The sequence below is a fragment of the Dermacentor albipictus genome, chromosome 8 (assembly GCF_038994185.2).
Source record: "Dermacentor albipictus isolate Rhodes 1998 colony chromosome 8, USDA_Dalb.pri_finalv2, whole genome shotgun sequence".
NCBI lineage: Eukaryota > Metazoa > Arthropoda > Arachnida > Ixodida > Ixodidae > Dermacentor > Dermacentor albipictus.
The window spans coordinates 72,483,633-72,505,496 of NC_091828.1; the positions used below are offsets into that span (position 1 = coordinate 72,483,633).

Genomic DNA, 21,864 nt, shown 5'->3' on the forward strand with positions numbered 1-21,864 from the left:
GCTGTTAAGCCGTTGTTGTAGAGATGATGCCAGTGTGTGGACTTCTGCAATTAACCGAGTGACTTTTGAGTGGCCTCTTCAGAACCCATGCTAGAAGCTTGTAGGAATGCTAGTCTAGGAATTTTGATTTTTTTTGACATGCTCCCAATGTTTACAGCGTAGGGCAATTGGACGGAAGTTACTTGCTAGTTGCTCCCCCCCTTTTTTTTTTGCGGGAACTACTCAGACTATCCTTCAGTCATCAGGGAGTTGCTAGCAAGGAAAGAAAATGATTTCTAGAAATTTAGCAACTGCCTCAGTGCAATGCCACATAAAACATGAATGTTGTCAGGGCTGCAAGGTTTCTTTCAGTTTCTCAAGCCAAAAGTAGCTACAGAAGTAGGTACTAATCACTTGTACTAAAAGATGCAACCCTGTCAGACGTAAGTTAGCCAGATAACAGCACCATCAATCCTAACGCCAAGCTGGAATCGCCTCAGTAAAGGCACATGAACTCACTGCCATCTAAAGAGTTCATGGTGGCTGCCAATTATAAGAAAATGGTGGTGCATCTGCTTGCGGTGGAAAGGAAGGACATTATACTTCCTGCATTTCCAGGCACCCAGCAATGGCAACAGCATAGCAAGCAACATATTTCTAAAGCAGTATATTTCAGCAAGAACAGGAAAATGCCCTGAAATGACTGGAACTTTGTGCTTCCACCATGAGAGCTCATGTTTTTCAGATGGCTTGTCTTCAGTAATCCTTTTTTTAGGAACGCCTTCAATGTGGTTCCTTCTATGCAATTCTCACCTGAACCAGTCATATTACAGACAGGCGCTATGCGCTAGGGATGTTAGCTCACCCATCTGCTTCGCACCAATCAATACCTGTTCTGCTGCGTCTAATCTCATGCTAACCCTATACCACTCAGAGAGAGCTGAGATTCTTCGGTACAATTTGTAGTAGCTGGAGAAGAGAGAGGGCTCCAGCACAGCGGGTGTGAAATAATGAAATAATGAACAGAAGCCTCGTTTCAGTTTATTTAAGGTGTGCCTTTTTTGAAGTTTTTCCCTCAGTAGTGACTACCTAAAAGATCATGTAGAAAGTGCACACAAGCTCTTGGTGACGCAATGCTGTCACATTTGTGTAATACACAAAGAAATATAGTAAAATCACTGTTTATTATTGCAAATCATTAGAGGGTTTATATATATATATATGTATATACAAAAAATTGTGACTAGATTCACTGTCTTGGAAGAGGACGGCTTGCAGGGGACCCGCATCCCTCATCACTTGTGGTTGTAGTGTTGCGCTGCTTTTTTCTTGCGTGCCGAGAGCATGTCGTAGAACGGGTTGTGGCTGATGCTCTGGCTGCAATGACACAAAAAGGTGGAGTGCAAAGTCAAGCATAAGGAACTCCTGGTTGACATTTGCAACATAGTAGTACTCATAGGCTTTCAGAGCATCAGTGGAATGTTTTCACACATCCCTTCTCGCAGATTATTAGCAATGCTGACTATGTGCAAGCAGTTTGCAGAGTTCACTGCATGACCATGAAATTCAGCAAGTAGGTACCGGCAGATAGAACTTTATATGCTTGCCTAATCTGGTGTCCATGACAGCTACTGCAAAACATACCTCTCATCCCTTACTATTTCAGTACCTTAATTTACATTTGCTTTGCCATATTTAAACTTACATAAGGTAAACAGCCAATCATGTAGACAAAAGCCACAAGAAATGCCACAATTTAATATGCCAAAAGAGCCATGTGTCATAGCACTCTTGTTGCCACAGTACAAAAGCATTTCAGCGTGACAGCAGTTAGCCTGAAAAAAAGCATCTAACAAACTTCGGATTTTTAATGGCAAATCATTGTAGAAAACTATTCGCATGCAATAGCATAGAGCCTGAAAGCAGCTCTAGAAATTAGGAATTTTTCGTAATTTTTCTTACCTATACTTCACTGATTCTACCTTCATTACATCAAAAAATCAGATAATTCGGGCTTGTCCTCTGGTCCTGGCAGGCGTATGCATTACTTAATGGAATCAAACTTTCATTAATTCGGACGTATCTGGCCACATACTGGTTAACTCGGACAACTGTCAGCAATCGCAGAATGACACAAAACAGCAAAAATGGTACTAGCGTCCAACCAAAACGAAGTGGCATAGTCTGCATTGCCATGTCATAAGTGGAAATCGTACATGAACAACAGGAAAGTTTGAGTGCTTCGCGCCTGTTTGTAGCTTTGTAGCCTTTATGCTTGCATTGACCGCCAAGCACAACAATGTGTTGGCCACGTGCCTTCAGAACTGTGTCGTCGCCATCCATGATTGCACTCACAACAACCAAGCTTTAGCCGGCAGTGGTTGCGGCAAACAGTAGGTTCCTTTTTACTCTAATGCGTTGGCCAGCAACCTCATAACTGCACGGCTGCCATCCATGATCGTGTCAATAGTGACCGCTGTTTCGTCCACAGCGGTTGCGACAAACAACATTGTTGCTGCAACAAGTGCATGAATGTGTACACAATGTCACAAGCACAGCAGAAACTGTCGAGAATGGAATGTGATGGAGAGGATCGTGATGGACAGACGTTCTGTTGGCAACGAGCGCACTGGCGAAAAAATAATCTAGATGTGCACGTGGTAGAGAAAGGCACGCCACAGATGAATACGCGTGCCACGGCCACACTGAGAAGCAAGTCGTGTGGCCTTCATCACTGCTAGCACTTACCGGTCATGAGATGATAAGAATTGCAATTTCTGCAGTGCTTTGCACAAGATAGAAACGGGGTTTATTCATTTAGTAAATAAAAGCGTATTGATGTAGTAAGCATTTGTTTATTATTTTATTGATACCCTCAGTAATTCGACATTAGGTTAATTCCAGCATTTTTTTCTGCCCCATGAAATCCGAACTAACAAGGCTATACTACGAATGGCATTTTTCAAAATTTTTGGCCACACATAATTGTTTAACGAACAGACTTGCATTCAGCAGAAACAGGGTGCAACTATATAAGCAAATTATGTGAGTAAAGCTCTTGGTAGATGGCTACAACCACATTCTTTGCAACACAAAGTGAAAGGCTATATGTATATGTGCAGTTGATGCAATACGAGTAGCAATGCACTGCCCGTGGTCGAACACGCTCCAAGACTGCACCATAACACCGACATATGAGAACTTGGAGAAGTAAAAGCCACATCAAGTAGTGGTATTTATCAGACAAATTTTTCATATGTTGAAGCCATCATGCAATTTCGGAGCCCATTCAACCACCGGCAGTGTGTTGCAGCTCATATCGCAGGCGACTCTACAAGCAGCGCTACATAAATGAAAGCTTCCCAACAAGCCAGATGGCGAGTATGTGGGATGTAGCCACAGATGAAAGTACTACTGACCGGAGGCACTGTATCCACTGGTCCTTTTCCTCGGGTGTGGCAGCCGACATGCGGTACACTGTATGCTTGCCTTCGACCACCTTGCCTTCCGAGTCGGTCTTGCATGCCTTGATCAGCTCGCTGCCCACCGAGAAGAGCTCAAAGCAGTTGGGCTTGTGCCTGTCCTGGACCTCCTTCACTTGCACATTCTCCAGTGGGATGATGCCGCGAGGCTCTTTGTCCTGTGTGAAGACAAAGGCAGGGCTTAGCACACTACTAATGAAGTATAGGGGAGGGAGCAGAGACAACGTGTAATTGGTGGTACCTAAAGACAGTATAGCCATATTAAATTCGCCTTTACTACTGTTTCAACTGCTCTGTTCAAGCACAGTTATCTTACATCTACCTGCTCATTGTCCCAAAAATGGTGCATCGTGATAGCCGAAATTTTCCCATTTTATATGCAGTTACATACGGCTGCCAAACAACCATAGAACTGTGCCCATATAAATCAAGGCAAGTAGGAAAGAAGCTAATAATATATAAACGTGACCACAGCCTACATAGGAATGGGCTCTATAACAAATGAATGAAGAGTAAAAATATACCTTGTATTTTGTGACTGCACAGGCTTGTACCAGGTAGTACTTTACAACAGGGCATTAAACGACCTCATTGCTTTTTTTCTATATGACCAGCAGCTTAAAGGTGGCTGGCTTATAAGCAGGTCTGCTTAGACCTTGGCCCTTTCTTTTTAAAGCAAAGATTTCTTCGCCTCTTTCTTCGACTTTCCCGTCACTCCTGTCTTTCCGAACAGCTTTGAATATGTGTAAAGTAATGACGCCATCATTGTATTCTTGTCATCTCAGCTGGCTACAAGCTAGTCTTGCAAGTTTGGCTGGTACTGGACATAGTGCAAACAAACACTAGATATAGTGCAAATCAAGGTGGCCTGCAGTGGCAAATGATGCACATAAGGGAGGACGTGAGCAGCAACACCAACATGCCATCACTTCATCGCCTTGATGCCATTATCATTCCTTCATTGTCATGTTACCGTCATCCTTCCACCACCTCCACTCTGCCACTGCCGATGCATTGTCATGTCAGGTGTTGTCAGCCCATCACCCTCTTCAACCCGTCATCATCATACCATCATCGTCATGAAATTATCATTGTGTCTGTCACAGTCACGCACGCCATCGTGATCATTCTGCCATTATATCGTAGTAATCCCAATGTCATCATACTACTGTCATCATGTCATCACTTTCATTCTGTCATTGTTATTCCACCTATATCCCAATTATTGTTATGCTGTGGTCAACACGCCTTCGTCATAGTCATCTTCATTAAATTGTCATGCCCTTGTGTCATGCTGTCACCGTCAAACCATTGCAACCATTTTAGTATTGTCATTCTGTCATCATTGTCATTCCATCAGCATTAGTCCAGCATTGGCAGCATATTGTCATCAGACCGTCATCTTCATCCAATGATCATGTCATTGTGGTTGTTCCATCATAGTCATTTTGTCGTAGTGATTCCAAGTGTCGCCCTGCCATTGTCATCATGCAGTCATCTTTATGTTCACATGGTTCCATGGTCACTCCAGCATCATCATGCCTTTCTCATCATGCCATTGTTTTCATGCCATCGAAGTCGTTCCATCATCGTCATTCCTTTGCCATCATGTGGCACGTGCAAGATCCAGCACAAGTTTCAATTGAGCAAGCCTGTTATTAGTGAAATTGTGTCCAACTGGATATGTGGCATCTGCTTGCAAACTGTCACTAATCAAGAACAGCGTTTTTCACTAAGACTAATAAAAGCTTTACTTAAACCATTTGCCAGTTTGTGGGATCTTCCAATTTTTCTTTTCAAGAGATGTTTCCTCATTTGATGTGATTGGCAACTGAGACTGGTAATTCTGTACCTCTGGTGGCTGGTACATACTTTTTACGGCACAAAATTAAAATAGGAAAAGAATATTCTAAGCTAAATACATCTCCCAAGAAGAATACATCTCTCTAAAGTAGTCGCAGTTCCCACCGGAAAAGCGAAGCACCGATTTCAACAGCAAATTAGTAGATAGCTGTACGAAGTAAGAATAGTAGTTTGCTGTATAAAATTGCAAACATTCACAATTCACTAACTAAATTAACAATGATAGAATGCATAAGCATCACTCAACAAAGATGTAAAAAGAAACAGGCACACGGAGACAAAGCGGTTTGTGTGTCTGCTTCTTTCAATGTTTTTGTTCAGTCGCACTTATACATTATATCATGGATTCACACCAACTAGCCCATCAACATATTTTAACTAAATTAACGAGCATGGTGTCATGCACGCACAGGTAAACATGAGCACACACCACTGGATGACAGCAGAAACTGTCTGAAAACGCTGGAGTTAGGGATCGCGGCAGCAGCCGTGAGCCAATTGACCTCCATGCATCTTTCGCTTAAATGCGTACGAAACGTCAAAAGCACAGCGCATACGAAGCTACCGGCACTATGTGCACTATGCAAACATTCCACATCGCTTTGAAGATGAGGCCCGCGCGGGTGCGCACTTTAGTCACGTCGCAGACCGCTTTCAAGATACGAGCGCTGGCAATGCGTTCCTACAGCGTCCGCCAAACGCGTCCACGATTCACGTGGCCAACGCCGTAGTAGGCGCTGCAGTTGTCTCTCCACTCCTAAGAGGACTTCGAGGCAACGTAGTAGTCGCCGGAGAAGAACGTCCCTCCTCCTTAGCCTCAGCCCCCTGCCTCGCACGCCAAAGAAGAGGGAACGCATCTGGGCCGCGTTCCTCACTCGCGCACGTGAGATTTAACCGCGTTCGCCAGCTCACTCTCACACATGTTCACTCATACGGAACCTCACAGCAACGGCAGAAATGTGCCTGGAGTGTCCATATAATTTCTATCGCAATAAAACTATACGACATTGCAGAATCAGTGATCAAAGGCCAGTAAAACCTCAAAATAGTGCTTGCCTGAGCTAGTTGGGTGCACAGAGTAACAAAACGTTTCTAGCAGAAAGCACCGACAAGTTGCGGTCTATTTTGTTCTTGTCAGTGTACACTGACGTTAGTTACACTGAAAACCTTTGATACCAGTAATGCCGTTATATTTTCTTCGTGAAAAGGTATGTCATCTTGATGCACTCCACCCTCTAATACTTCTGGTGCATTACAGTGCTACACAAACTGCACTTTCATTATTACAATGGTCCTAATGTCTGCACGCCGCCATGCTGCACGACTACAATGTATAGAGACTTAAAATTGCAGAAAAAGTTTTTGCACTTACTGCTGCTTTGTTCCTGCTCAAATTTTGCAGACGGATTGCATTTCATGGCTTGGATTGTTCAATGTAGAACTTGGCACTGCCACATTTCTTATTTTCAAGAAAACAAATGCCAAGTTGCTTTCAATTGTGACTCCCAGATGCAACCCCAAGCGATTAATGGAAACCATCTGGAATGTTATGATTTGCTGTACTGAAGGCACCGGAAGTGACATAGGTACCAAGTCTTAGACATCCCTCACTGCGAAGAGCGCCCAGGAAGGCAAATTTACACTCTCTTGACAAAGCATGCAAGTGGCAGCGCAAAGTGTTATACTGAATGAGCCGGTACACAAAATGTGATTGTGCTTCAAGATCTGAGCACGAACAGAGCAGCAGTAACTTCAAAATAATTTTCCTATAATTTTAACAGGAAAACTCATGCCTTTACGTCCATGAACGTCATGCTAAAACTTCGTGATTAAGAAAATCGTTCACAATCTTGACAATAACTTCAAAAAGCAAGCATTAGAGCAATTTGCTAACAACCTCACATTCCACTAACCACTCCAAGAGCTGTCACGTTCCTGTGAAGATATACCACAGGTCAAATAAGAAATAGATAACTATGGTGCACAGTTCAGTAATGCAATACCAAGTAAATGTCTCATTTTGTATGAAAACCAAATGCATATGTCTAAGTGCAGTAGCTGGTACTAGTTTGTTTTGGCGTAATGACTACCTTTTTTTCCAAGCATAGCATATGCCTAATGCACTAACCAAATGCACAGTACATTTGAAGTATTACAGTAAAAGCTCGTTAATTCGAACCGCAAGGGGAAGCCGCTTCAGTTCGAATTAACGAAAGTTCGAACTAACGAAAGTGAAGGAGGGCAACAGTACACTGCAATTTGGAAGTAGTAGGGCATGTCAGAAATTTGGCGTGTCAGAAAGTGATTGCGTGTGCCCGCGGCACACGCCATCTTCAAGTCGAAGCTTTGGGTCCGACTGTGCCGCACCACCGATGTCCACCGAAACGAACGTTAGCCGAGGCCTAACACCATCACAATGAATCGCGACGGCTGATACCTCCTACGCTGAAAACAGAGATGCACAACCGATGAAGACTGCCGAGACAAAGACGCTGAACATGTGAAAATGGCGAAAGCCCTGATTCGTTGGTTCTTGATTGCAAGCGCAGCTGCGACGTACTTGATTCGCTGTGTTCTGGAGCTTGCAGTGCCATCTCCGCACATTAGCAACTGTACAAGATTTGCAAAGCCTCCGAGATTCGCAACGGCCAAGAAGTCTCGGAGGTTACGTAGAACGGGTGGGCGGCAGCCACCGCTGCCTTCTGGCTGACCCCACGTCGGTTAGATTTTTTTCCGATTTTGCCTTCTCTCGCCGTTCTCTCCGTTTCGGAGGCAATACAGCCTTGTGTGTAGGCAGTAGGCGCGTTTCTCTGGCCGTGTGCCAGGCGAGCGTAGTTCGAATTATCCATGAGGGAACCTTCTGGCGTTCGAATTAACGGACTTTTTTATACATATACTTCCGTGGAGCTTGGCCGGACCAAATCGTACAGTTCGAATTATCCATAAATTCGAATTATTGAAGTTCGAATTAACGAGCTTTCACTGTAATATGTGTTGAGCAAGCTCAATTCGTTGAATGTATGTACTGAAGAAAAGCAACCACAAAAACTCACCGTGGTGTACTCAAAGTAGTAGAGACAGTTGTCATTCAGAATAAACCATCGCCTCTTCCAGCTTTTATAACGACCACCTGTAAAAAAAAAGGTGATCATAAAAACTTAGATAACAAGAACATAAGTAGACAGCAGTGCTAGTGAAATGCCCTTACACATTGAATTTCAAAGTGTTGAAGTCATGTTTAATGCAACCACATGAATCTACTGACCACAATGCAGCAAATTATTATAACGCAACCTTTGAACATAGTGTACACAACCAAATTCCATGCAGCATAAGTGGACTCATTGGCAAGCAGTTTAGCCGTATGTTACATATTTCTTTGTGAAGGTGCAGTGACTCCTTCCAGTCAAGCTCCTTTGTGCATTTGATAAGCAAATGCGATTCATTTCTATGCGGCTTTAAGAAAATATAAAAAAGCAAAGCGTCAATGACCACATTTGAATTTCCCGTCAACCACATTTGAACTTCACGGAAGAGGTAAAGGCTAGCTCCATCATAAGGAATAAACGTCTGTCTGCAGTTTCTAACCAAATCAAGGCACGCCAGAACTGGTGCACACACATTCCTGAAATTACACCATGATTCCTAAAGTCTCCTGCCATGCGAGTATCAAATAAAATGACCTAATAAACGAAAGGCGTTCCAAAAATAGAGTACTTCAAAGATCAAACTGCAGGCAAGACCACCCATAGCACAGGTCATGCTGACACAATCAGGCCAAAATAATGCCACAATGAATAAACCCCACAGGAAACGCCGAAAACTTCCTTGCACGATCTTTTGACCATGGTTGTTACAGGTTTGTGCAAGAGGAATCAAAAAGTATCCCAGTTACCAATGCACTATTTGCAAACCCCTGAAGTCAGCTTTCCTGCGCAACAAAACCTCCTTCCTTACCAATAGTCTATAGATAGGAACGCAAGCACAGCCTTTCAAGCACAAGCCAGGTTCATGCTGTGAACTGGCGTGCTGAAATTAATACCAATAAGACAGTGAGGTCCTCTACCACAGCGAAGCTCCCTGCACGCAAGGCCCCAGAAGGTGCCACAAGGCACCTAATTTCTGCCTCGAGAGCGGGCACGCTCCAATGGAGAAGAAGCTCTAGCCATTGTAGGTGAATAGGAAGTGTGACATGTCACCTTTGTTACTTTTAAAAGAAATTCCTTTCCTTTTCGCAATGCGCTTCACGACATATCATTTGCCCCCATTGCCTGCTACCACCATTACTCAACCTTTTTAAGAAACTCTCCCAGTGCCAGTGTATAAGAAACTCGGGAAAGGGTGCGACAACCGCGCCACACGAAGCGCACCCGTCCGAATAAAGAAAAAGAAGTCGAAACGAACGGGGCACCACGCACCCTGCTTCCAGAGCCAGCCCTCGCGGTCCGGGTTGAAGAAGGTGTGCATCAGGTCGTTGCCGTCGTCCTCGGGTATCTTGAAGGGCTCCTGGCGGATGCTCTCGTAGAGCGAGGCGAGCAGCTCGCGCGGCAGGTCGCCGCCGTTGTTGATGCCGCGGTTCATGACGACGAACTGCTCGAGCGACGGCTTGTCGCGCACGCACGGGTTGTGCAGCGCCGTGTTGAGCATGATGATGGCGAAGGAGAGCACGTAGCACGTGTCCGCGTTGCTGAACACGCCCGGGTTCAGCTGGCAGTAGCGGTGCGCGAACTTCTCCATCATGCGGTCGATCTTCTGCGCCTCGCCCGGCAGCCGGAAGGACCAGAGGAACTGGCGCAGCGCCTGCACCAGGATCAGGTCGGTGAAGTCGTGCAGCTCGACGAACGCGTCGAGCACGCGCATGTTGAAGTCGGACCGCTCGCCCAGGTACTCGCCGATGGCGGTCTTGTTGAGGCCCTGGCCCCCGTACAGGAACTGGGCCACCTCGAGCGGCGCGTCGGCGCGCAGCAGGCCGTGCTCGACGAGGTACTCGATGCCCTTCTTGGGGTCCATGTTGAACTTCTTCTTGCCGATGGAAAGCTGCTTGCTCCGCGTGGCCCCCTTGGAGCCGTCGGCGGACTCCTGGGCCTCGAGCCGCTCCATCTCGGCCGTCACTTCCTCGATCTCGTCTTTGAGCTGCTGGATCTCCTGGAGGAGCTCGGCCTTGCGCTGCCGGATGTCGGCCAGCAACCGCTGCTCCTCCAGAGTCAGGTCTGCGAGGAAACGGGAGAGAACGTCCGTGAGACAACCGCGCGTCTTGGCTGAGCTTCTCTGGAAAGTCTCAGCGCGGCAGAACGAAAACGCGCTAGAAAAGTTGGGGCCACGCGGAACGCTCGAAACCGCGTGGGGAGCACTCCAAGCCACATTGCGTATGCAGAAAAAACCGCGGAAGTCCTTCGAGAAAGTTTTGAGGACGCCGCATAACTTACGCTCGCGCAATCGTTCTCTCTTCGCCGTGGACGGCGGCGCAGAACTGTGCTTCCTCGCGGGTGACGTTATACGCCAACACGGTGGTTGCTTAAACTTAACTGCACAAACAGCCGCGGAGTGAATGCGGACGAAGCGGCGTTCACGACTCCACGGGCTTGCGGAAAGAGGCGTCCCGGTGTGAGAAATTACGAAAACGTATCGAGGCTCGGCACAACGGCTCGCGTTTACGGCGAGGCGAGGCCGCGTATGCGGCGCGACAAAAGCCACGCCCTGCTGGAGGCGCGAAAGTTCCATGCAGTGGCCACGCTCTCAAAAGTGTCTCCGCGCAGGCACCCCCCTCCTCTGCGTGTACACTATGGCCCTTTTCCCCAATCCCAAAACAGCGGCTGGCGCGGATATAAATAGCACTCGCTAACGCCGCTATGGCGGGCGGACTGGCCTATGTAACAAGCGCCATGCAGGGCAACCGACGCTGCCCGCTTATCTCGCGTGCTTATCTGACAACGCGTCGCGGGCGCACGCACGGCGTAAGTCTGGCGCGCCCCTGGACGGCGCGTCAGAAACGAAGCGGCGACGCCGATGAAGCTAATTAACTAATTCATCCCGACTCGGTCCTCTGCTGCGAAGGACCAGTAGGCATTTGTGCCGGACCTAAGTCCACGACATCGCTGCATCGCCAAGGTCGGGCGGGTGTGTGCGATCGAAACAACGATCGGCAAACCTGGCGGTATAGCGCAGATATTTGGAGCCGCATGCTACAAGTACTGCTTCATTCTAAGCGTATTTACTCCCGCGTTATTTGAGGCCTTGCGAGGCTGCAGTTCAATAACGACAAAGTGACATCAATAAGGAGAATGTCGCACGACGACTAGCAGTACGCTACGCAGCGACAGTGTCGTAGTTCCTTTATAATAATAACCGGTTATAGTGAACTTTCTAATGTACGTACGACGAATTCCTAAATGTACAGCGAGTTGCCATTTGAGGGACGCAATTAATTTCGACCAGCTTGGGGTTTCCTTAACGGGCCCCCCACACGATCGCTTTTACACATTCCGCCACCGCTGGAATGAAACGGCAATCGTAACTGCAACGTCGCGTTCAGTAAGCGCATCGCCAGAACCAGCGAACAACGAGCGTACAATAACTGTGCACCGTTACGACATAACGGGTCTTCCTAATTTATGCACCCACGGCTGCAAAACAATGCGGATTGCGCTAGCGCTGCTGCTTCTACTGCGGCGTCCCGCACTTACACCGGCGATAAAAGCCAACCTCGGCGCAGGCGAGACGGGACGAACGGGGCGGTGGGCGTGACCAACAAGGAGGCTCGTCGTCCAAAACGCTCGACTCACCTCGGCCGGGCGGAGGCGCTAGCACGCCCGCATGGCGCATCCGCAAAAAAACGCAGCCAGCAACCGCGACACGCGCGCCTCCCCACTCGTGGCTATACGGGCTCGAGTGAATCGATCGCGGAAGAACGACCCCGATACACGTGCGTGAGCTGACCCCGATGTGTGCGGGGAGAACGAGCACGGCACGTGCGACGACCCGCAGCCGCGACGGGCCCGTGCCTGCCGACCGGTCACCCGCGGTGCAGAAGAGCAAATTATCAGTCAAACAAACGCGCAACGTTGTTAATTATTACTATATACCGTGTCAATCGATCGGCTTTAACGCCCTAAAGCGCTTCCGACCAAGGGCTGTTAGAGAAACCGTAAAGGGGAGCTCCAGATTAATTTCGACCACCTCGGTAGACAGGTGTTTTTCGCATAGTTCCGTATACACACACACATATACATTGACACACGCGTAGCTATACCGCCCCGCGAAAAGCTGCGTCAACTCAAGCCCGGGGTTCGCGGCCGCTGCGTTTAATCCTGCCCACGCGAGCAGTCTTGCCCCGCTTGCGCCACAACATCCACGCGCCGCAGGGAGCGCAACGTGCCCTTCGCATCAGTCGAGCACGCCGGAAGAGAGACGGGCATTGCGTCAACCAGCGGTCGTACACTGCACACGCAACGCATTTGCGAAACACGCAGACGCGGGAAATGCGAACCCCGGGCGCATCGCTCAACTGTTCGGAGGACTCAACACTGCCGAGGCCACGCATATGCGAGCAGCGGTGCGTGCAAGCTCGCGTCATATATTGGAGGGGGGGGAGGGGGGGGCGAAAGGGTTGCGACACTCGGCAGCAGCACGTGCCGGCGGTGTACTTTAGTGCGACCCGCGTTGAGGCAACGCGTGTCCGGGTGCGACAGTGATGCAGTGCCTCTCTTCAAACGGCTCACTCTGGACGAGACACGTGCGAGCATCGGCAGTACATAACGCGAGGCGTCCTGCACTCCTCCATGTCGTCGTCACCGTCATTTCACTAAGGCGATAACGTTAAGGGCCTCGTGCAGCACAACGTCCGGCTTCCCGCGTCGACCATCCTTTGGGCGCAAACCCTTCCAAACCACACAAACCCAACCACGCAGACCGTCCGCGTAGCGCAAGTTACTGAACAAATTGAACTTCTCAAACTAAAATACATCAGAAAAATCGTAAAGTACAACTTACACACAACCTACAGGAACGATAGCGTCGGATTGTAATTTGAATACGCGAGAAAACGTACTTATGTTACGGAGAAACTCAAACAAAAAGCCTTTTTTTTCAGCGTTTCTACCATTCATAGAGCGGCCACGGCCTATCTCGGAAGCCACGAATCAACGCGCCCGGTTCCCTGCAACACCTTCAGATGGCGCTCGCCTCCGCCGCATCGCAAGGAGGAACAAGAAGCATGTGCTTGCTGCAATAAAGCTAGGGAAACTATGGAGCATGTCTTATTAGAATGTGAAGACGTCTACCCAGCGGTCGATTTAGGCACCACCGGCCTCCTTCAAGTCCTTGGATTCAGCAGGAGGCAGTGGAAAAGTAAACATGACCGCAATAAGCATTAGTAAGAGGCAATTGGAGGATTGGTGGACGAAAAGTAGGGAAGCGACAAAAAACGGAGACGTACAAAAGCAAAGTTAGCAATAGGGGATCAGAAACTTTGGGTGTGGGAGCTCATAGTGTTTATTTTTTTATTGTTTAACTTAGGTGTGACATTAGGCAGTATAATAGCAAGAGCTTGGTGGCGCAACCCACCGGCCCGTTCCAAAGGGGACGCTCATAACATCCATCTATCCAGCCATCGCGGCCTACGCAAGAGGCCGCCTTTCAGAAAGCTCGCCTTCCTGCAGAGTGTTCGCCACCAGCGTTTCCCGGTCAACATTACGGTTACATCAGCTGCAGTTGCCGGGAAGCGTGAGAAATAAGCAGTCAGGGATCTTTGAATGTGATCGCGTTCCGCTCTTAAAGGCGAAACTTAAGCATCCTCCAAATTTTTTCTTCGTCACGGCGAAAAAAAATTGTCACACGGGGGAAACAAACCGGTATAGCAGTGTATTTCATGACGCATTTTGAATAAGTATTACCGAGAACTGATTAACGGCACAGAGTTTCTACGAAATTATTTGATGATTGGGGTTCCAGCTGAGTGAAGTTCTACAATCACAAAATGCTCTAACTTTTTAATTAAATAACTGTTTCAGTGAAAGCACTGCTACCTTCGGGCCCGATCTCCAGTTTGCCAATGAGCCGTAATATAGGACGTTTTAGATACAGATGACCCAAAGTTAGTGGGGCGCTATGGAGCAAGGTTGTATATACATTAACTTAGAGCGCTGCAGGCACACAGTACGTGTAAAAAGGAATACACACCACATCACACAGGGGACGCGTGTGGTGTATGTTCCTTTTGTACGTCCCGTGTATTTATAGCACTAATTTCGTTTTTCTAAATAATGCATTACGAACTAGCCCAGTTATCCATCTTTTCGCATCGCATATACAAGTGGATGAACAAAATTATTACAAAGCAAGACAAGCTGCGTTAGAGGTCTGCGCAGCAGTGAGGCAGGCCATCTTTACAGGTACGTTAAGCCGCTTCGGAAACTCCCTAGTAAACTGGCAGGCTAAATGTAAGAGCTTGCCAATCTATTCGCCACCTGCGCTTGTCCGGCTGGTTGGCTGGCAGCTCGGAGAAAGTTCCACGCGCATGCCCATCCCACGGCAGGGGTGGGGGGGGGGGGCAGTTAGCCCGGAAGTGGAGGCAAACCCTCCTCTCCACTTCCGCTCTCATCCTCCCGTCGTGGTTCGTCTCGCCTCGGTGTCGTCCAGGAAGAAGCCAGCGCCCGTAGAAATGGGGGGGTGCATGCCGCAGCGAGCACGCGCGCGACTATGCACAGGTGTAGCCAACCGGCCGCCCCTGCCAGGTGCAACCTATTCAGCCGTGTCTGTGAAGGAGGGGGAGGGGCAGCACCCCGATTCGAGAGAGTACCCTCGGCTCCCCTCCTGCCCCTATGGCGCCAGATCTTGCATCGGCTCCTAAAAGACACCACGCTTTCACCACCACCGAAGCACGCCCCACGGACACACGTGGTCCACCTCCAAGGCACGGCAGATGTCTCCAACACCAGGCACCAAGTGGCTGCCCCGTTTTTTATATTATATGTATGTACGCTCTGTTCAATTGCTTCCTCTGCCCGACCCCGTCGCACGCAAGGTCAAAGCACCCGACTATGTTACGGCATGTCGCAATAAATGGAAGGTGCCGGTTAAGCCTATATCGCCCGTTTCAAGAGCTGGGCGCACGTGTGCCTGTTAGGGAAACGACAATGCGAAAGAGTCACGTTTGCGAACAAGTGCTACTGCGCGGCAACAGCTTCGCGAAGCTCACCTACACATACATAAAAACGAGACGTCGCCGTTTGAACCGGCGCAGTCGTTGAGAGAGAGAGAGAGAGAGAGAGAGTTGTACACAAATGCGTCAACGGCGGCCCTCAAACCAGCGAAAACGAAAATCGCAGAAAACTGTAAGCCCAAGGTAATCGGACTTTTCGGTTTCCAGTTTCAGGCGACGGAGAAGCCGGTGCCATCGGTGCGTTACAACTTGGACAGAGGTGGATGTCATCAGCACGTACTAACAGCATACAAAATGGCCCGTCGTATGCTATGCAGGAATGCGACTACTACGTTATCCGGCCAATGAATGATACATCGACAAGACGGTAACATCACGCTTTCTAGTCTGGGCTTTCAGCTCACGATAACGCGCCTCCGCAATGTCGCTGATAAAAGCGAAGCTGCTTACGAAACACACTGCAGAAAGCAGAGAAGTTGACCCATTGAAACGTCCAAGCCCACGCAAAGCGCACAAGAACGAAACAACCCTCCCTCCTCGGTGTGGAAATATATAAACGACGTCCTTTTTAACGACTCCTTCCCGGCACCTTCACCTCGCCTACTCGAAAAGTACAACTGCGGTCACGGCGTTCCCCGTCGAAACTGGGCGAGGAGGGGAGGGGGATTTAAACACAAAGCACCCACCAGTTGCAGAAGAAATAAAGCCGACATCGAGGCGGCGGCTCGTCCGAAGCAGCAACAGTCGCCAGCGACACGCAACTAAAACGTCGCCCGCCGTTCACACGTAACGTGGACCCCACTGTACAGCGAGCCACCGGGGTGTATAAAAGAGAAAGCCCACGGCGGGCTGCCCGCCTCCCCATAGAAACGATTCTCACGCTTTTGCAGACGACGAGCACACATACACACACAGAGTGAGACGCTCTTCTCTTTCTTCCGTTTCGTCTGCTACAAGTTTACCCTCCCGTGTTTTCGTTTCGTCTGCTTTTGTTTGCCGCTCGGCCTCCTCCTCTGCTGCAACGGATCGAACGCCCCGGAGGGATTTCCCACGAATGCGCGGCCACCGATGCAAGAGTGAAAGAAAGTTACTACCGCCGGAATGAATAAATGAACGAGAGAACAAAAATAAAGGAAATGCCTGTCCGCAGCACCCGCAAAGCTAGAGATAGAAGGGCTTACGGATGGCCCTTGTCGGAGCGGGCTGGAAGAAAAATGGCCGCGGGGTGGCGACCGCCATATTTCGTCCGCTTCATTCGCAAAGCCATGGAGAGATGTGGAACGGAGGGGGGGGGGGGGGGAGCGAGGTAGTCGGCCATTGGAACAAAGGCTGCCGCTTGACTCCACTGCTGGCGTATCGTAAACTGTTTTTGTTCACGTCGTCTGGATTCGAGCTAGGTCAAAACACGATCAAACTTCGTGGCTATATCGGCAGGCCTTAAACGAGGTAGTTCATTGCCACCACTGTTCAGCCTTCGGAATGGCGGGTTCTTTCCCACGGCGTTTAGGTAGCGGAAGTGTTCGGTTGCCTGTAGGTTTCAGAAGCAGGCGATCAGATCTCAAGAGTAACGCGACAGCGAGCACTCCACCTAGTGTTCTCGTTTTACAGTACAACGCGACTACAGCAGCCGCTGGATAATGTGCAGCACAGATACGGACTTCGAACCGCTGTTCTATGTAACCGCAGCTTCCCTGGCGTTGTTTCACAGTTGCTAAAAAAGTTTTCTTTATTTGTTTTTGTCGCCTTCAGCACGATACGAACTACAGTCATTCAAAAAGCACCGTCACCTCCTCCTCGTCCTCCTCGGTGGTTACTGCAGACGTCTACTGCTGAGCGCCACATTTCGTTCACGACTCCCTCCCGCATATACCGGAGGAAACTCAATGAACAAACTCCGGTGTGCTGGGATTTCGGTTCAGCGTAATACTGAGAAACCAAGGGAACTATACCCACGCCACACGCCACTTTTTCCTAACGTTGGCTCCAAGCTGAGGCATTCCCTTGTCCGGCTTCATGCAAACCTGCATCGCTTTAACTTGTTCTGCGACAGAGCACCGCCTACGGAGCCAATGTGTGAAAATTATACGTGTCGCTACGTCGCTGTCGTCAACATTTTAAGTGAAAAATATGAAACTATATAGTTCAAACATATTCTCATCGACTCCACATTTAACGTCTGCTCACGTAATCAGGTCACTAAAGACTGGCAAACATGTACGAGCATCTATTCGCTGCCCTTGCGGATACGACAATGAATCGAATATACGTTTGCCAACTGAAGAACAAACTTCAAAATTACAGTGCCCGTGAAAACGCAACAACCTCCATCAATAAACGCATCAGGGTATACGACTGTTCAAGCGAATAAATTGTGTAAAAAAAAAAAAAACCAAGGCAAATGTCTTATTGCCAACCTATACGGAGCGGACACTCTCGATCAGTGCGTTCAGCCGTGTTTAATTGAAGAGCCCGCTAGAGTCGATGAGTCCGCGTTTAGGAAATTGCTTTTCCAATAACTCAAAAGCCACTAAGACGGAAGTGCAAGCGCAGCAGCGCCTCTCCCTGGTCGTACGGGGAGCACCCCGTCTTCAATCAAGACCAGCCTAGAGAGTTACAAGTGCAATGTCAGCGCAAAAGGAACACACGGCCAAACGAGGCGGTGAAAACTGCTTTGTTAGCGAAGAGGGAACAGACGGTGGAACAAAACAAAAATGAAGCAGACGGGCTCAGACGATGCAGACGACAGAGCGTCGCTGCCTACCATGTCCTAAGGCAGGGAACAGGGCTCGCTTCCCTCAATGTAGCAGAAACCACTCACAATATTTCCTCCGTAACGGGTGCGGAATCGTCGATGATGAGATTCATTAAACCCCTCGGTATAGAACGGTACATGTTTACAGCATCCGAAGTGACCAGATTTGCCGAGTGCAGTGGTGGAACAGCCATTTACCCTTTCGGCGCAGCTCCTGGCGCAGGGTCCAACGCATGTGTGTTTACCATATACCATGTAAATTTTAATATCGACATGTTGTGGAAAAAGGTTCGCGCGAGGCTTACCCTGCAAGTGCAGTCAGGAAAGGACGCGACGGACAAAGGTCGCTACTGTCGGGTTCGTCGATAAGGAGCAGACAAGGCACTACCGACATATTGTCAGCGAACGCGCGTTTATTGCCCAGAATGCAACACTGCGACAGTCACAGCTTGCGGGCAAAGGCTCACCGCAAGACCGATCGTGTACGCGCGCTTGCACTGAAAACGACACCATGCAACAAACTCATGTCATGCGATGCACATTACGGAAGTTTCTAATAGGGTCCGCATAGGTTTTGCGGTCGCAGAAAAGACAGCGTGAACGCCACTGCGCATGCGCGAGACGAAAATACGGTTTCGCGTTTGCGTCGGCGACGCTATTTCACCGAAATAAGGCCGCGCCATGAACTCGACGCCAAAATACTTGCATCAACGAACATATGGTGGCACCCGTGGAAGTGGCGGCTCTGTGTGCCACATTCGCTAATACCGTTCTTAACTATGCACCACGTGCGATTCTGATCGCAGCGGCTCTTCTGCCAGGCATCGCTATCATTCATAAACATCGAAAACGTTTACCTTAATTTAATCCTAGAATGTGACATCCTCCTTGGGCAAACTCCGCGGTATCACGCGGGTTCGATGAACGCCGTCATAAAGCGGCAGCAAGACGGTACAGCGGCACTACATTAGAAACCTTTAGCGTGTCCGCTATTCCGGCAAACCGGGGCGGTTTGGGCGGATTACCGGATGGTCGGGGAGCGTAAACGTGAGCGGCCAGATTGGTGGCGCCAGCTGGTGGTGCGAAGCTCAACCACCCGAACACAGTGCCAATTACTATATTCTTCTTAGCTGGGGTGTAAGTTTTCGACAGCGGCGTAATTGTGAACACGATTACGCCGCTGCCGAAAATTTGCACCAGCAGCGAAGCAGAATAAAGTGGGTTACTGCAATTTTAGCTCTGTGTTTGTCTGAATGAGCTCTACAACACCAGGCGGCTGCACCGCTCCGGCCGCTCACGTTTACGCCCCCGACCATCCGGTAATCCGCCCAAACCACCCCGGTTTGCCGGAATAACGGACACGCTAAAAGTCCATTGTGCGTATGCCAGGCAAAAATGCGCGAATGATGAACCGGACGACTCCGACGGGCCCATTGAGTTTCTCATTACAGAGTGAGAAACTACGGACGGGCTCCTGCTTCCTTTTGTGATGGTGGTGGTGATGATGATAGCGTGCTGTTGATTTTGATTTCAGTTTTGCTAGCTGCGAAGCATCGATGGAAGGAGGGTTTCGCTTACATGCATGATTTGGCGGCTGCTCGGTGCAATGTTCCGCTAAAATGCCGTTTTGGCGCAGGATGGCGCTAAGCGCCGCTCTCGACGCAGTTTGGCGATTGTGTACCACCTACTGCGACTGACGTCTTTATACTACATTCGCCACAGCACGTCTGGCAAAGAGTATGACTTGCGATGAAAAGCCCAGTTCCAAAGGCAGTGTTTAAATCCATTATTAAACAGCGTCCACTGCAGTTGAGTTTCATCAGGCTTTTGTGCAAACTTGAGAATCTCCGTACCATACAAGAACAAAAAGGGACAAAACTGCAATTTAGCGAAGTTTGCTGCAGTAGGATCGAACACGTAGCCAACTGAAGCGGGGAGAGAAGATATATGCAGACAGACGATCGAACATCGAACGCGTGCAATCACCCGAGTGATCCATGCAGTGCGGCCGCCCCGCATGTCCTTCCTCGTGGGCACGTAGCCCCCTGCTCCCTCCTCCCATATCGGCGCAGCTGGGATTTCACGCAAATGAGGATTTCCAAAACTTCCCCGTTCCTCCCTTCACACGCGAGGTGCATAATTCTTTTTTTTTTCATCGCTTTGCCTGGCGGTGCCTCGTCGCTAACACGCCCAATCACGAAGCCGCATACGCTTGCACGCGCAACTTATTCAATCACTTCCGCCCTCTAAACGCTAACAAGGTTGGCGTTGCAGCGCCCTTCGCGCGCGACGGGCGCCTGTCGTCTGCTCAGAGGTGTAGAGCAGACGGCATCTCTGCGGCGACAGAAGACGCGTGCGCCGTATTTGGAAGCAGACGACGGCACGATCCGAAGCTTCTAGGATCGCATATGCCTGGGAAGCACCAATGCAAAAAAAAAAAAAAACGATAGCAAAATAACTTGCACCGCGAAACTGAACACCCTAGAGAGCCATTTCCGGAGTTTCAAAACATCCGCGATGCCGCAGAGAAGCCGCGGAATCTGCAAACGTGTAGGAGTCACCGATATGGCGTGCGCGCGTCATACACGTATACAGCTATACACAAACTTCGCGAGTACCTGGACGCGATGGCAATGCTACAGAGGCGTGTTCGCGGCTGCGCGCGCAGCACGTACTATACAGCTACCTTCCGGTTAAACGTCACGTCTTCGGAATCCACAACAATCTCCCACGCGGGCGTCCAGGTAAGAGGTATACAAAGGTATCTGATATAAGAGCGGTACACAGTCCTACAGAGCCGCACTACGTTCCGGCAGGCGTCCGGCGTAAACTCCGAGCTGTGTATACGACAAACTCCCACGCACCTTGCAAGATTAGAGGAGAAGAAAGAAAAATGAACCGTAAAGGAACACGGGCCGAAATATACGGGCAGCTACGATGCGTCCTCCCTCAAGTTGGGTCATAAAGACCGGGCTCGCCTATCTTCCGGGGTGTGTGCGGAATAAACAAAGGGGCCCGACCGCCAACCTGTTCCCTTCGGAGAAAGCGAAACGACCCCTTCCAAGGACCTCGCTGCAATACAGCACGGTCAATGCGTTGACCGCGGCGATCACAGAAGTCGGTATATACCGCTGCTCGCAGCAACTGGAGCGCGGAGGCGGGCGGACACTGATACTGCGCGGATGCAACGCATTCCGATCCCACGCTCGACGAAGACCCCCCGATCACGACCGCGATGATTGCGCCCCGGAGGTGAGAGGGGGTCACGGTCAATCGAACGAGGGATCATCGTCGCGTCCACGCGCGAAGTCACGTGATAGCGCACGGCTCTCGCCGCCTCACTGCAACTAGGGACTCGCTGTCCAGGTCGAATGCGCTTTACGTCAAGCGCGAAGGCACGACTTTTAACGAGACGCATTATCTGGCCTTTTTTACCAGGCCCCTTGCTGTAGGTAGGTTCCTGTCCCGCCCCATTTGGAGCCTTTTTGACTTAAACGGTGCGACGGTAAGATTTGAACCAGCGTCAGCCATTTGGCCACAGACGCATGCGAGGTATAAGAGAACCATAACCTTACCACTTCCCTTCGATCCTGCTAGCTATATATAGTGCTTTGAGATGGCTGGAAAGC

At 49.4% G+C, this 21,864-nt stretch overlaps 1 protein-coding gene across 5 annotated transcripts in view; it reads right to left on the minus strand.

Annotated features, from left to right (window-relative positions):
- Positions 1–1,144: 1,144 nt before the first annotated feature.
- step (cytohesin steppke) overlaps positions 1,145–21,864 on the minus strand; it is a 100,300-nt gene continuing 79,580 nt past the window's right edge. For 4 of the 5 annotated variants that reach the window (XM_065455905.1, XM_065455894.1, XM_065455906.1 and 1 more), the window contains exons 2-5: positions 9,743–10,534; positions 8,378–8,454; positions 3,399–3,619; positions 1,145–1,356 (exon numbers count right to left, since the gene is read on the minus strand). In XM_065455905.1, coding sequence (XP_065311977.1) covers positions 1,275–1,356; positions 3,399–3,619; positions 8,378–8,454; positions 9,743–10,534 — 1,172 coding nt within the window. In that variant the 3' untranslated portion in view covers positions 1,145–1,274. Of the gene's footprint in view, positions 1,357–3,398; positions 3,620–8,377; positions 8,455–9,742; positions 10,535–10,750; positions 11,061–21,864 lie in introns of those variants that run through there. The other variant, XM_065455883.1, reaches the window with a different exon arrangement.